Source organism: Aureococcus anophagefferens, assembly GCF_000186865.1.
Source record: "Aureococcus anophagefferens unplaced genomic scaffold AURANscaffold_4, whole genome shotgun sequence".
NCBI lineage: Eukaryota > Pelagophyceae > Pelagomonadales > Pelagomonadaceae > Aureococcus > Aureococcus anophagefferens.
Genome location: NW_008705564.1, coordinates 1,510,675 through 1,523,608, shown reverse-complemented (window position 1 = coordinate 1,523,608; position 12,934 = coordinate 1,510,675). Strand labels below are relative to the sequence as shown.

Below are 12,934 nucleotides of genomic sequence, written 5' to 3'. Positions count from 1 at the left end.
CCTTCGTGGCCTTCCTGGGCCAGGTGCCCGTGCGCGTCCGCGGCGGCGTCGACTGCGGCGACGCGCTCGTGCCGTCGGGCGCGGGCGACGGCGTCGCCGTGGCCGCGCGGGCCCCGGGGGCCGCCGAGGTCGCGGGCGCGGTCCGCGGCCGCCGGGGCGCGCGGCCGCGCGAGGCGGTCCGCCACCGGCCCGACCTGGACGCGCTGGGCGTGGCCATGGAGCCGTCGCCGAGCGACGGCGAGCACACGATCCACGCGTTCGTGCGCTGGAACCACGCCGTGCGCCGCGAGATCCCGCGTGGAACTCAACCGCCGGTCTGGGACGTCCCGACCACACTTTGGAAACCTCTCGCTCGGCCACGTCGACGTCGATTCGGCCGATGTTTGGACGCATCGATCGCTCTTCTCGAAGCAGGGCCGAAGCGCTCGCGTCGAGCCCTTCGCATACGCTCACGTTGAAGTCGGGTGGAAGATGTGAGTTTCGCGCAGGCGAGATCCACGACGAGCTCGACGAGATCGCGCAGTCGCGGAACGTGGGCGTGCTGCTCGACGCGACGGCGACGCTCGCCGTCGTCGTCGTCGCGCTCGAGCTCGCGAGCCTCGTGCTGCTCACGGCCGGCGCGGGCGGCGCGTCGCACGTCGGCGACAGCGAGCGGGCCCGGGTCCGGGAGCTCCGCGCGCGCCTCGAGACGGTCATCTACCTCGCCTGCGGTTTGACGGTCCTGTGCCAGGCCGCCGTCTTCACGGTGTTCGTGGACGCGACGCCGAAGCGCGGCGCCGTCGCCGCCGTCGCCGTCGCCGCGGCGGGCCTCGGCCTCGTGCACCACAACTTCGTGACCGCGAGGACCGCGCCGGCGTGGCTCGAGTACGCCTTCAACGCCGCCTGGCAGGGCCTCGGCGTGTCCTACTTCCTCACGGTCTACGGCGTCGCCAAGGACCTCCGCGAGCGGCGCACGAAGCCCTCCTGGGCCTGCCTCACGCACCCGGCGACCGTCCAAGGCTGCAAGACCGCGGCGCCCGTGCTCCTCGCCGCGGCCATCCTCGCCGCGGTGCTCCTCGTCCCCTAGCATCGCCCCCCCCCTGCGTACATAGCGGGAGCGACCCCGCGGCGCGTTACGGCCCTACTTCGCCGCCTTCTGCTGCTCGTAGACCGCGGAGAAGTCGTCGTCGCCGCTTTCCGCGCGCGCGGCGAGGAACGCGGCGTTCGCGGCCGCGGACACGGGCAGCGCCTGGCCGACCTGGTCCCCGAGATTCAGCGCGAAGCGCATGTCCTTCTGGGCGTGCTTCAGGGGGAAGTTGGGCGCGTGGTCGCCCGCGAGCATCTTGGGCCCCTTGAGGCGGAACATGCCGTTGGACATGATCCCCAAATCCAACACCTTGAGCAGGCCGGCCTCGGCGTCGCCCGGCAGGCCCGCCGCGCCGCAGAGGCTCAGGCCCTCCGAGAGGGCGACCATCATGTCGCCCATGACCATGTTCACCACCAGCTTCATCTTCGTGCCCGCGCCGACGTCGCCGAAGAGGAAGTCGGCCTTGCCCATGACGGCGAGCTCCGGCTTGACCTCCGCGTAGAGCGCCGCGTCGCCGCCGCAGAGGAAGATGAGGGCGCCCTGGGCCGCCGGCGCCTTGGACCCGGACACGGGCGCCTCGAGGAAGCGGCCGCCGGCGAGCGTCACCGCGCCGCGCATGTCGCGCATGCGCTCCGGCGTGAGCGTCGCGCAGTCGACGATGCTCTTGCCCTCCTTGACGGCGCCGACGAGCGCCGGGAAGACGGCCTGCGACGCCTCGAGGGTGCTGAGCATGGAGAAGGTCACGGCGCAGGTCTCGACGACCGTCGCCGCCGTCGCGGCGACCGTGACGAGCCGCGGGAAGGCCAGCTTGAGCTTCTCGCTCTTGGACGCGTCGCGGTTCCAGACGACGAGGCTGCGCCCGTCGTTCAGCAGGCACGTCGCCATGCCCTCGCCCATGATGCCGATGCCGACGAAGCCGAAGGGAGCCATCGCGCGTGGAGATGGCACGCGTCGACGAGCTTGGCGGAGCCGAGTACACGTCGATTACGAGAGCAACACAAGTGACTTCAATGAAGTCTTCATCCTTCTACGGTGCCGCACCAATCGCATCCAGCGCCTGCCCCGACGTCGATGGGCGCCGCCGCCTCCGCCAGCGCCGACGCGCTCGAGGGCTGCTTCGCCGATGAGGCGACGAAGGTGCCCATCATGACGCTCCGGGAAAAGTGCCCGACGCCGCTGCTGACGCGCTTCGACGCCGCCTTCGTCGGCCAGGAGGAGGTGACGCGGTCGCAGGCCAAGGACCTGCTCGCCGCCGCGGCGCTCGCGTCGCCGCGCGCGCTGCTGAGCGGCACCGGCGCCGGCGACCACCTCAAAAAGATCTTCAACCACCTGGACCTCGACGAGTCGGGCGCGCTGGACGCGTCGGAGCTCCTCGTGGCTTTGCTGCGTTTAGGCGACGCGTCGCTGGACGTCGACGCCGTCAACGCCCTCATCCGCGAGTGCGACGCCAACGGCGACGGCGAGATCCAGCCCGACGAGTTCGCGAGCCTGCTGCGGGCGCCGCCGGCGCCGGACGCGGCCCACCTGCCGCATCTCGTCCTCAACTTCGACGTAAATCAAACCGTGCTTATGCTCGACTCGGCCACGGGCAGCGACGCCGACGCCATGCTCGCGACGGTTTTAGCGAACAACGCCTGGGGGTCCGTGGAGGACGGCACGTGGACGCTGGACCCCGCCGCGGTCGTCGGGCCGGAGAAGCCGCCGTTGAACGACGCCGCGGTCACCTACTCGTCCTTCGTCACGGCGAGCATCCCCATCACCGACGACGTCCGGGGCTGCAAGGACGCGCGGCGAAAGCTGCTGCGGGGCTTCGTGGGCGAGGGCGCGCCGGGCCACTCCCTCGCGGAGAACATGGACCTCCTGCGCGCGCAGCTCCCGACGCGGACCCTGCTCCTCCAGTCCTTCCTCCACTGCCTGCGCCAACTCAAGAAGCGGCGGCGGTCCTTCTCCGTGACGTTCCGGACCTTCGGGAAGGATCTCGGGAAGATCGCCGACGAGTTCAACGACCTCTGCCGGAACGCGCACTCCGAGCGCGCCGCGGCGTCCCGCGGCCGCGACGACGTACGAGAGCTTTTGACCGGGAACACGATGGAACCACCGACGCATCCGGTAGGTTCCCCGGCGACGAGGACATCGTCCTCGACGGGTCCGACGGCGACGTCGACATGCGCATCAAGGTCTGCGACGGCGCGCCGGGCTGCGGCACCTTTTTCCGCGACGGCGGCGACGGCGTCGCGCTCATCCTCGGCACGCTCGACCAGCCGCCGCCCGCGCGGTCGGCGACCGTCGCGGACGCGCTCGCCTGGTACGAAGAAACAAAAGGCGACGCCGTCACGTCCGTCTACGCGACGCCCGAGGCCGCGCGCGACGCGCTGCGGAGCCTGCTCCACGACCCGAACGAGCGGACGACCCTCGCGCTCCGCGACTCGTTCTCCGGGTGGGAGCGGAGCGGCGCGACGGCCCGGGGCGGCAAGCCCCTCTTCGTCGAGGTCGGCGACGTGCGCGTGCACCAGATCTTCTTCGACGACCACATCCTGCCCGACGACGCGCACATCGTCGACGCGCGCGTCGCCGAGGACCCGACGCGCGCGCTGCCCATCGGCGCGGTGCTCCACCGCCACCTCTGGCGCGCGGAGCCGCTCAAGTCCATCCAGGACCCGAACTACTTCATCGACGCCGTCGACGCGGCGGACAGGGACTGGCGGGCCGCCTGCGACCGCCGGAGGACGGGCAGCACAAGAGAGCGAAATTCCCAACTTCAAAGGCTCCGATCTCGGCCGTTTTCCACTCGTTTCGGCTGATTTTTGGACGAGCGATCATCCCTCGGAACGGTCTCGAAGCGTGGATGTGTTTTTCGTAACGCGCGCGCGCGGAACACTCACGTTGACGCGACGTTGAATCACCCTTGTGCTGCCCAGGCCGGAGGACGCTGGCCGTGGCCCTCGCGAACGCGGACGTCAAGATCTTCGACAGCGTCCAGCTCGACAAGATCAACGCGCCCTTCGAGAAGCCGCCGGCCTACGTGCCCCACCGCCAGACCTTCTACGTCCAGAACGCGTCGCCCGTCGCGACCTTCGACGTCCACGACGAGATCGACGACGCGGCGGCGGCGTGAGGGGGCGGATCGACATTCAAGAGGTTAAACATAAAGAGGACAGCCTAGCAGGAGATCGGGAGGGCCCGCGAGGTCTGGCCGTGCTGGTTGAGGACGCGGAGGCTCGCGGCCCCGGCGTCGACGGCGGCCGCGGGCGGCGCGGCGACGTCGTCGGGCTCCAGAAGGCGTCCCATTGGAAGGCCTCGCTGGCGACGACGGCGCCCGTGGCGTCGAGGAACTCGAGGGTGCCGTTGCGGAGGTGGCTCTCCTTGTAGGTGTTGACGGTCTTCGCGGAGAGTTCGTCGCCGTCGCAGCGCGCGTCCCACACGAGGGGCCGCGCGTAGACGCGCTCGACGGCGTAGATCTTCCAGTTCTTGTACATGGTCGAGAGGACGTCGGTCTCGCCGTAGATGTCGATCTCGAGGACGTGCGCCTTGTCGTCGGTGAGCTCGAGGATCTCGGCGTTCGCGCCGTCTCGGAAGGCCGTGTTGTTGCCGGGCCACCAGACCGCGAGGTGGTTGGACGTCGGGAGGCGGTCGTGGTCGCCGAAGACCTTGGAGTAGCCCGTCGGGTAGGCGGCGCCCTCGCCGAAGGTGTACTCCCACTCGACCGTCGCGACCTTCGCGGCCTCGTCGACCCGGACCGCGATCGCGCGCGAGTTCGTCGTCTTGTTGAACTGGTTGTCGAACATGTAGATGAGGCCGTCGCCGACGTACTCGACGTTGTGCTGGCCGTACCAGAGCTTGGCGCCCGGGGGGAACGCCTCGCCGTCGGCGTCGACGAGCGCGAACTGGCCCTCGTTGCCCCCTAAAACCCACTCGACGCTGCCGTCGTCGAGCCGGAGCTTGACGATGGAGTCGCTGAGGCGGCACGAGAGGATGGCGAACTCGTTCTGGCCGACGACCTGGGCGTGGTTCACGTCCTCGCAGAAGTCCTCGACGGAGACGCCGTCGACGTCGTCGAAGCGGAGCGCGCGGATCGTCTCGCCCGTGTCGCGCCGCACCTGGCTGATGCTGAAGGTCGCGTTCGACGACGGCACCCAGAGCTGGTCGCTGTGCTCGCAGTCGACCTGGACGTCGTGCGAGTCGACGTCGTAGTCGTCCTGCGTCGGCGTCAACGCGTCGCCCTCCCACTTGTAGGTGAAGCCCGAGCCCTTGTCCTTGTTGTTGCCCGAGACGACGTACGTGTTCGGGCCCAGGGGCTTGAAGGCGTCGAGGTGGACCTCGTCGAGGCTCACGCCCGTCGACGCGTTCGGCGTGGGAACGACCGCGACGCTCGCGAGCGCGCCGTCCGTGAGGCCGATCTCCGCGCAGAGCGCGATGCGGATCTTCGACGAGTCGGGCTGGTAGGCGCAGAAGGCCACGACGCCGCCGACGACGTTGGGGTCACCGATCGCGCCGCGCGCGAGGCGCCGGTCGTAGCGCACGCGCGTCGACGCGGGCAGGTAGTACGCGAGGTCGTCGAGGATCTGGCCGCCGGCGTCGTCGTCGACGTTCTTGTTGCTCAAAAAGGCCTGGACGGACTCGAAGGCCGCCCAGTCCTCCGTCGCGATCGTCGCGTCGACCGTCGCGTCGACGGCGAGGCCCTTGGACTTGGAGTCCTCGCCGTCCCAGGCCACCGCGTCGCCGTCGCCGAAGGCGTGGCGGTAGACGACGTCGTCGGAGAAGACGTCGACGAGCTCGAGGCGCAGCGCGGTCCCGCCCGCGGTCGCGAAGCGCGCGTACGTCGGCCGCTCCTTGTCGTAGAACGCCTTCTCGGTGCCTGGGCAGCACAAGGGCGACGACGCGGCGGCCTTCTGCGCGAACCGGACCGCGCCGACCGGACCGCGGGCCCACCGCGCGGCCCGGGGCCGCAACGCGGCCCTGAAGCGGGCGCTGGGCATGCCGACCCTGCGGTACCCGACCTACCACGCCGGCGGCGCGAAGATGTTCGGCGCCGGCGAGTTTTAAGTCCTACTGGAACGTCTCCGAGATGTTCCGCGCCGGCGAGTTACTGGAACGTCTCCGCGCGCGCGAGGTCCGCGGGGGGCACGTCGCCGAGGACCCAGCCCCGCGCGTCCGCGTGGATCTGCGGCAGCTTCACCGTGAGGTCGTCGGCCGCCTCCTCGCCCGCGCGCCGGTGCGCGAGGGCGATGTGCGCCGCGGCGCGCGTCTCGTCGCCGTCCGCCTCGTGGTAGAGGCCCGCGTAAAAGTGGCCGAAGAGCCGGCGCCGGAGCGGATCGCCGGCCGTCGCCGCGGCGCAGAGCGTGCGCAGCGAGTCGAAGGCCCTGGCGACGGCGTCGCCGGCGTCGGCCGCGGGCGCGTCGGCGAGCCTCGCCACGAGCTCGGCCTTCCGGCCGGAGACCTTGAGGCCCCGGGACCGGCAGGCGGCCTTGAGCTCGTCGAGCTTCCAGGCCATGGTCGGCGCGTCGCCCCCGCCGGCGAAGAAGAGGTCCCGCGCCGCGCGGAGCACCGGCCGCGACTCGCGGAGCGGCGACTCGGCGACGCGCGGCGGCGCCGCCGGCGCGGACCGCATCGCGGCCGCGGCCGCGAAGATGCGCTCCTCCGTCGCCGGCTCGTCGAAGCGCGCCTCGAAGCGCGCCGCGTTCGCGAGCAGGTCCGCCGCGGCGTCGCCCTCGCGGCCGAGGTAGAAGAGCGCCAGGCCCCGGTGCCACTCGTAGCGGTCGTTGCCGCTCAGGTCCTGCGCGACGTCGTAGCACGCGAGCGCGTCCTCGAGCTGGCCGAGCTTGAGGTACTCGCCGCCGGCGCGGCTCTTGGTGAGGATGGTCTTCTCCGTCGACGACAGCGAATTCCAGTACTCGCTCTCGAGGCCCTCGAGGCTCTGGCCGCCGTCGTCGGCGGACGAGCGGAGATGCGTGGACCGCCGCGGCGCGGCGACGAAGAGCGCGTTGGCCGTCGTGGAGACGAGGAGGAGCGACGGGAGGCGCATTGGGTGTGCCGGCCGCGAACGACGACGAGCAGGCGGCGGTGCGCTTGTCAACCTGGCCCAAGATGCCTTCGGCGAGCGGCGCAAGCTCGTTCGTGGGCTCACGTGCGAGCCGACGGGCGCCTCGTCATTGAGGAGCGTCGCGACGCAGACGCCGAGTTCGTCGAGCCATGATCCGTCTGCGGCCCGTGAGCTCGGTCACGGCGGCGCAGCGGCCCAGCCGGCCGCCCACAACACAAGCGGAGATCCCCCTGAGCGAGGTCGCGAAGCACGCGACGCGGGACGACGGCTGGATCGTCGTCGACGGCGTCGTCTACGACATCACGAACTTCGTGCAGAACCACCCGGGGTGGAGTTTCGGCGGGTCCACGTCGACGGCGTTGGCCATCGAACGCGTGCTCGGGTCGGACTGCACCGACGAGTTCGCGGAGACGCACGACAAGCACCAGACGAAGATGCTGCGCGACTACGCGATCGGCACGCTCTGCGACGAGCCCGACGACGCGGCCACCGTGGGCGACGCCGCGGAGCCGGACGCGCTCGGAGATGCCCTCGCGGCCCTGCCGACGGATCTGCTCGACCGCGTCTGGGTCCTCCTGGACGTCGCGGGCGTGCACGCGGCGGCGGCGGTCTGCGACGGCCTGCTCCGGCACGCGCGGCGCTTCGGCGACGGCCGCTACCTGCCCTGCCACGCGGCGGAGCCGGCGCCGTCGCCGACGCGGGGCGTCGCGATCGCCGGCGGCGTCCTCGCGGCGAACCCGCGGTGGATGTCGCTCGGCCGCGTCGTCGACGTGCCCGTCGCGCTGAGCCCCTACTTCATGTTCCGGGTCAGGGTCCGCGCGATGCGGTCCCTGACGCTCGAGATCGGCGTCGCCGCGGACGCGGGCGGCCGGACGAAGGAGTGGTTCGTCGACGGCGCCGGCCGCGCGGTCGTCAAGATCCGGGGCGACCACTCGGTGCGCTCGGACGTCGCGTTCGCCTACGGGCACCGCTTCGGCGCCGGCGAGCGCGTGGGCCTCTGCCTCGGCGGCGGCGCCCTGCGCTTCTTCCTCGGGTCCAAGGATCTCGGGGTGGCGTTCTCGGGCGTGCCGCGGGACGCGCGGCCCTTCGTGCGCTTCCCCACGGGTGGCAACTCGGGCGAGAGCGGCGACGCGGTCGAGATCTTGGACGGCCGCGAGGGCGATTTCGTCCGCACGTCGCCGGACGGCGCCCGCGACGCGCCGAGCGCCATCGACGGCCACCTCGTCGTCCAGCTCATGGGGCCCGAGCTCGACGACTGGCTCTCGTTCAAGGCGTTCGCGCCCGGCAACGGGCTGTCCCCGCGCACCGCGACGGTCCGCTTCCTCCGCTCGCGCGTCGCCGCGGCGCTCGCGGAGCGCCAGGGCTCCGCCGTCGACGAGGAGTGCATCATCATGCACTTCGGGCCCCTGCTCCAGCCCCGCGCGGCCCCGCCGGCGACGGCGACGCGCGCGGGCCGCCACGCGTACGGAGCGGCGCGCGACGCGGACCTCGATCGCCCGCTCGCGGACTTCCGCGTCGCCTTCCTCGACAACGGCGTCCAGTCGCGGCCCATCTACGCGAGCGTCGACGTCGACATCAGCTGAGAAAGTAACTTGCTTGTATGTGCCGGAGGCAGTGTTGAGGGGCATGCGGCGTCGTTGAATTGCAATTGCTCGGCAAGGGGCCCCTAGGCAACGCGCGGTCTGGGCGTCTTTCGCTAAGTCCCCGGGCAGTCTCCGCCAGGTCCTCCGGCGTCTCCGGCGCGTCTCGGAAGTCGCGTCTTGGCCGCGTCTGGGGCGTCTCGGCCGCGTCTGGCGGCGTCTGGCCGGCGTCTGGGCCGGCGTCCCGCGTCTGGGCTGCGTCTCTCGCGCGTCTCTCGCGTCCCGCGGGTCTGGCTTCGGTCCCGGGGTCGTCTTTCGTGGTCGTGCACTGTGTCGTGGGTTCGGTCCTGGGGTGGTCTCTGGCGTCTTTTTTTTCGCGTCCCGGCCGCGTCCCGCGTCTCCGGCGCGTCTCGGCCGCGTCCCGGGGCGTCTTGGCCGCGTCCTGCCGCGTCCCGGAACTCGCGTCTCCCGCGTAAGGCCGCGTCTGCAAGACGCAACGTTGCCTAGGGGCCCCTTCGGCACGACCGGCTCATGCACTCGACACAGTGCAAGGCATGGTTGTGCCTTTGAGAATCCTTCTCTGACGGGATGCTCACCCGCCGGGGCCGCTCGGCGCCGCCGCGCCGGGCACTTGCGCGACCACCGCGGTCCCGGGCTTCGACGTCGGCGCCGCCGCGCGTGCGAAAGCCGACACCCCTCCTCGTGCTGCCGCAGGAGCTGCTCGACAGCATCTGGATCCTGTTGGACGTCGGCGCCGTGCACGGCGCCGCCTCGTCCTGCAAGGACCTCCGCCGTCACCTTCGGCGCTTCGGCGCGCGCGACGGCGCCCGCGCCTTCGAGTCCGCGTACCTTACCTGCGCCGCGCCGCCGGCGTTTCCCGCGCGCGGCGTCGCGATCCGCGGGAACTCGCTCGTGGCGGACCCGCGGTGGATGTCGCTCGGCCGCGTCGTCTACGTGCCCCAGGCCCTCAGCCCCTACTTCCTGTTTCGCGTGCGAATCGCCGCCATGCGGAGCCTCGAGCTCCACGTCGGCGTCGCCGCGACGGTGCGGGGCGAGATCCGCGAGTGGTTCGTCGACGGCGCCGGGCGGGCCGTGGCGAAGCGGCGCTGCGACGACGGCGTCGACGGCGCCGTCGCCTACGGGTATCGCTACGGCGCCGGGGAGCGCGTGGGCCTCAGCCTGGGCTTCGGCGGCGAGCTCCGCTTCTTCCTCGGCGCGAGGGATCTCGGGGTGGCGTTCTCGGGCGTGCCGCGCGACGCGCGGCCCTTCGTCCGCTTCCCGACGGGCGGCGTCGACGCCGCCTCCGGCGACGCCGTCGAGGTCCTCGGCGGCGGCGGCGCGGTCGCGTCCGTGTCGACGCGCGGTTTGCGCGACGCGCCGACGGCGTTGGAGGGCCGCGTCGTCGTGCAGACCATGGGCCCGGAGCTCGACGACTGGCTCACGTTCAAGATCGACGAGAAGACGGCGACGGTCCGCTTCCTGCGCAAGCTCGTGGCCCGCGTGCTCTCCGCGCGGCGGTCGCGCTGCGACGAGGCCACTGTGACGATCCACTTCGGCCCCGCGACCAAGGCCCCGAAGCTCGGCTTCGTGAAGCGCGCCGCGGGCAAGGTCGGCACCTACCTGCGCGGCGGCTTCCTCCCCGCGAAATACGGCGCCGTGCGCGACACGGATCTGGATCGCCCGCTCGCGGCCTTCGGACTTTTTCTCCACGACAACGGCGTCCAGTCGCGGCCCGTCTACGCGAACGTCGTAACGGACATCGGCTAGATGCAACAAACATCGTTAGGAGAGGAGCCCCGTCGCGGCGTCGTCGGGTGGCCGACTCCTCTCGTCGTCGTCGGGTTCGAGCGGGGGGTCGGCCGCCTCCGGCGCTGCCGGCGGCGGCGCGGCGGCCTCTGGCGGCGGCGCGGGAGCGTCCTCGTCCTCCGGCGGCGCGGTCTCCGCCTCGTCCTCCGGCGGCGCGGTCTCCGCCTCGTCCTCCGGCGGCGCGGGAGCCGCCTCGAGCGGCGTCGAAGCCGCCTCGTCCTCCGGTGGCGTCGGAGCCGCTTGCTCCGGCGGTGGTGGCGCGGGGACCGATTGTTGCTCTGGTGGCGCGGGAGCCGCTTGCTCCTCTGTCGGCGTAGGTTGCTCCGCTGGTGGCGTCGGAGCCGCTCGCTCCGGATCGTCCTCCGGCGCGGGAGCCGCTGCCTCCTCTGTCGCGGGAGCCTCCTCGGGCGGCGGCGGCGGCGTCGGCTCGGCTTCCGGCGCGGAGCTCTCGGGCTCCGGCGGTGCGGGCGACGCGGCGTCCGGCGCGGCCTCGGGCTCCGGCGGCGCGGCGCCTCCGCCCGCCGACGCCGCGGCGACGACGCCCGGCGGCCGCGGCAGGTCCGGCGGCCGCCGCGGCGCGCGGAGGGGCGGGCCGAGCCCGAGGGGGCTGTAGCCCACGGGCAGGGCCGTCGTCACGGCCGTCGCCTCGCAGAGCGGCGGGTCTTTCCCCGAACTGCCGTCGTCGGGGAGGAGCGACGTCACCTGCGCCATCTCGAGCTCCGTGGCGTCGCTCGTCGGCACGGCCTCGGCGACGTGCGCCAGGCCCGCGACGCGCGCGACGACGGGCTCCTGCCGGCGCCGCTTGCCGCCCCGGAGGCAGCGCGCGGCGCCGTAGAGCGCCAAAGACGCGAAGACGACGGCCAGGCCCGCGACGGCGCCCGTCCGCGAGTCGACGCCCGCCGCGGAGACGCCCAGGAACCCGTCGTCGTCGTCGTCGGTCTTCTCCGCCTGCGGCGCCGGCGTCGGGACGCCGCTGGGCCGCGGTGTCGGCGCGGGCGAGGGGACTTTATCGTGCGAGCAGAGGTAGAGGTTCGAGTAGCCCGACGCCGCGTCGTGGCACTGGAAGTCGAAGAGGGGCTGGGACGGGTCGTCCTGCCACCAGATGGCGCAGCCCTCGTGCCAGTCGCAGGGGAAGAGCCAGAGGAAGCCGCAGCCGTGGTTGCTGCTGCTGTCCTCCTGCACCTTCTTGAAGAACGTCTTCGACCCGTCGCGCCACTTCCAGGCCGAGTTCCTAAAAAAGATGTGCGTGTGTGTGACATCGCTCGAAGAAGAAGGCGCGGGCGGACGCGCTCGCCGAGCTTGTAGGCGCCGACGCGGACCGCGACGCCCTCGTCGTCGACGCGGTCGTCGAGGAAGTCGCGCACGGCGACGTACTGCTCCCTCGTCTCGACGATGGCGAGGTGGCCGCCGACGTCGGCCTGGCACTTGAGCTCCATGGAGTCGATGCTCAGCGCCTCGCCCCAGAGCGTGTAGCAGTGGCCGCCGGCGTAGAAATCGCAGACCGGCGCCTGGGCCTGGTAGGCGCTGCGGTTCGCGAAGCCGTGGGCCGCGGCCCAGCTGCCCTTGCCCCAGGCCCGGCCCTGCGCCGCGGCGGCGACGAACATGCAGGCCGTCGCCAGCCACGCCAGCCCGGCTGGGGCCATCGCGACTGCCACGACCGCCGCGGCCGGGCAGCTTCTCCGCTCGGCGCCAAGTCGGGGCAGCTCGTTGCAGAGCATCACTGACTCGTTCAAAAGCTCTCCCCACACCCAAACCTCTCGGACGATTAGCCTCAATATGGCCTTCGCGCCGCGCCACAGGCCGTATGAGGCCGCCTGTGACCCCCGCGCCGCTTCCGTCCGCGTCTACTAGTCCCTGCGCGGTCGCGTGCCACTTTTGAGCGCTGGAAACGGCGTGCGCGCGACGGCGCACACGGCCTCGGAAACCGCCTGCGGGAGCGGCCGAGCAGCGGGCGGCGCTGGACGCGTCCGGAGGTCGCCGCGGGTCCGTAAACCGTCGCGGCGGTCCGTCCATGTTGCGCATAGATGCGGCGCGCGCTCAACTGCGTCGGCCGAGGCCGTGGTCGTGGTGCGGCGCGCGGCCGAAGACGGGTCCCGACGACACGTTCGAGGCGCGGACCGCGGCTAGATCTGCGCGAGTTCCCGTCGGCGAAGTGGCTCGTGCAGCTCGTCTATCACTACGGGTGAGCCGTGGCCCGACAGATCACGTCAAATCCGCCACATCGCCGTTCATGACCCCAGAACCCGTTTCGGCGGCGGTTTCGGGCGCCGCTCTGCGGCGGCCGGCGCGCGGGGGCCGCGGTCCGTGCCCCCGGACTTGATCGATTTCGCGGCCAAATATCTCCACGAAGCGATCGGGAATGACTCCTAGCGGGCGCGGACGACCTGCAACGCTCGGCGGACGCGAACGTCGTGCTCGGCGCAAACTCGCGCAACCGCTCGG

The 12,934-nt window shown here is 72.0% G+C and overlaps 2 protein-coding genes across 2 annotated transcripts; one reads left to right on the top strand and one right to left on the bottom strand.

Annotated features, from left to right (window-relative positions):
- Positions 1 to 1,211: 1,211 nt before the first annotated feature.
- Positions 1,212 to 2,019, bottom strand: AURANDRAFT_59913 (hypothetical protein; the record flags this gene model as incomplete). The annotated part of the gene is made up of 1 exon (XM_009036067.1): positions 1,212 to 2,019. A coding segment is annotated over one exon (783 nt), but the record flags the coding sequence as incomplete, so codon positions are not given.
- A 5,236-nt stretch (positions 2,020 to 7,255) lies between these two features.
- On the top strand, positions 7,256 to 7,570 carry AURANDRAFT_22188 (hypothetical protein; the record flags this gene model as incomplete). Its single annotated transcript, XM_009036352.1, has 1 exon — positions 7,256 to 7,570. A coding segment is annotated over one exon (315 nt), but the record flags the coding sequence as incomplete, so codon positions are not given.
- Positions 7,571 to 12,934: the final 5,364 nt, after the last annotated feature.